A 2833-nucleotide genomic window follows, 5' to 3' on the forward strand; every position below is an offset into this window, starting at 1 on the left:
ACATATATATATATATATATATATATATATATATATATATACTAATTATAAATCTTTATGTTCAGTTGCAACAGTTCCGCAAAGCCACCGGCACCCATAAAGGTTATTATTGCTGGCGGAGATAGTTTCATAAATGCAGTTCTCCGTCATTATGTCGATTTGTTGAGCTTCAGACCACCAGACTGGCAAAACTACATGAAATTCTTAGTGGTTCCACTCGGTTCAAACACATTAACGCGATATCTTAGTTCTATTGATACCAAGTATTCGAAGCTTTTTGGAGATGAGTGGAAGGAGCTTTTAGAAAGAGAAGGTGGAGGATCGAGCGAATGTGCGGCACGAGCATCGGAATATCTGGCCACAGCAAATACAATTCTACTACTACCCATAGCAGAAGCTATGGTTACATATAGGTAAGCAATGTAAATTTTTTTTAAACGATTTTATGAACAGGCATATTAGAAAAAGATTGATTATATTTGTAGGGAAACAGACGACAGTAGCCAAATCTTTATTCCCTTTATAAATGACGTTCGTGTGGGTTGCCCAGAGAGTAGTTCTTCCACTTCTGTCGACTTGGAAGAAAGCAATGTTAGTATGTCCGGTTCTCCGCCTTCCTTACCTCCTCCAAGTTTGCCTGTTCCAACTCCCGGAAAGTTGACACCACCTAGTAGTCCTAACGTCGGCCAACCTGCGAGGGAAGGATGGGAACCAGTGGAGCTACAACTGGATTATTGGAGTAAACAGACTCAAGGTGAAAAAGGAAAAAGTACGTTACGTCAAGCTTTCAGAGCGTTGCATGTGCAAAGACTTCCCTCATTAGGCGAAATTCCAGGACATCACTTGTCTATGAATTTCACGACAAAAGAGAAAAAACAAAAAAGTAAGAACAAAATTAAACTACTTTCAGAAAAAATGCGATTAATTTTAATTAAAAATTAAAATATATAATAATGTAATAAATATAGTGTAATATAATGTGTAATATAATGTAATAAAATAAGATCAACTCTAAAGGAAAATTGTCTTCTTTCAGTAATGAGATTAGGTAAAAAAAAGGAAAAAGAGAAAGAAAATGAACCAAAAAGTCAATCGGTGGATGGAGTGACACGTCTCATATGTTCTGCGAAAACTCACAACATTCCATTAAGAGGTAAAATTTTTTTATTATTATTATAAATTTTTAGAATTTTATTACAGATTATACAAATAATTTTAAGTATACATTAATGCAATATACAAGGTAAGGATCCCGGATTGAAATATCTCGAAAACTAAACATTTCCGAAAAAAATGTTTCCTACAAAAGTTATAGAGTTTTAAATGATCTATTCACTGATCTTTCAAAAATATTTAGTTTTCAAAATATTTCATCAGTCCGGATGAAATTTTTTATTCACCTTGTATAATATAAAATGAAATAGAAGATTTGAATGTCGCAAAAACTTACCTTAGTTTTATTATTATTATTATTGCTTTGATTAATCAATAATTTAAAATTTACATTAATAATTGCATTGATCAAAATAGCGATATTATTCTTATTACAGTGAGTATTGATGGTACCGAATGGTATGGTGTAAAATTCTTCCAACTATCGGCGCAATGGCAAACGCACATCAAGACGTTTCCAATAGCATTATTGGAATATAATCCGCAACAACAAACTTCGACTGCTACGTAAATTTCTGTTATTACAGTATTTCTATTAATCAAAGCTTCTAGCGATTTATGCATTTTGCACCATCATCGTTAAGAATAATTTGACTTGTTTTATACGCAAACCCGATAACCATTAACTTCTTAAGACTGCTCAGTAAGAATTAAAATTTAGAATGCTATGAATTCTCATACTCGAAATGCCCATTACATTCATTCCATTATTTAATAATAACGATGGAAATATATGAATGTTGGAATATTCTTATATTATAAAAAAAAGTTGCATGTAATAAGCATATATTGTTCATAAGCAATTTATGCAACATGTCCATAACAGACTTGGAAAGTTATATATTGTTATATATATGTTATAAAATATAATCTGTATATGCAACTTTTATAAAAATTTCTCAATAAGTATATAATTTTATCTCACCAATACGACATAAGTTATATATATTCGTTCATGACATATCACAATTAGACCGAGAATTTTATTTGAGATTTTGCTGGTTATGGGAATGCTATTATAGAACACATATTTATGGAAACATGTCTACTCTAATTCAATAAATACTGAAATATCTTAAATATTAAGATTTAGATATATTGCAAATTTAAGTTTTATTAATGTAAATGTAGTTTAAAAAATTATATCTTCTATTACTTTACATATTCACATTTATTTAATACTAATGTTTATTAATTTCATAAGTATTAATTTGTACGAATTACCAGAATCCAAAATAATCTAAATCTTATTGTTCAAAAATATTTCAGTATTGTGTTAAAGTGATGTGCAATATCATTATTTTTTTTAATATAATATTTTTATCTTCAAATGAAGGATAATTCCATTGCAAAAATCAATACGTTTATCAATACTATTTTTATTTAAATTATATACATAATACATATTTATTATGTACATATAACAAATGTATGAATCTGTTACAATTTTTGATTGACAGTAAAATATTCTAAGTTTAAAAAATTATTTTTGATAAATATCCAATATGAAAATATATATATGAGTCTGTAAATTTTGTGATACCATTTTTTAGAAACAATTTAAATGTGATATTCTCTCTTGCTATTATTATGTTAATCTATCCTATTAAAATGTTAAGAAAGTTTTTAGTATTTTGAATATTGAAATAATAATTCATAA

General features: G+C 28.4%; 1 protein-coding gene across 1 annotated transcript in view; it reads left to right on the forward strand.

Moving 5' to 3' along the window:
• Positions 1-1684, forward strand: part of LOC105617708 (phosphofurin acidic cluster sorting protein 2) — an 8939-nt gene extending 7255 nt beyond the window's left edge. Inside the window, exons 7-10 of the mRNA XM_012199262.1 lie at positions 66-413; positions 486-883; positions 1037-1153; positions 1551-1684. Coding sequence (XP_012054652.1) covers positions 66-413; positions 486-883; positions 1037-1153; positions 1551-1684 — 997 coding nt within the window. The remainder of the gene's footprint in view (positions 1-65; positions 414-485; positions 884-1036; positions 1154-1550) is intronic.
• The last annotated feature ends 1149 nt before the right edge of the window (positions 1685-2833 follow it).

Source organism: Atta cephalotes, assembly GCF_000143395.1.
Source record: "Atta cephalotes unplaced genomic scaffold scaffold00013, whole genome shotgun sequence".
NCBI lineage: Eukaryota > Metazoa > Arthropoda > Insecta > Hymenoptera > Formicidae > Atta > Atta cephalotes.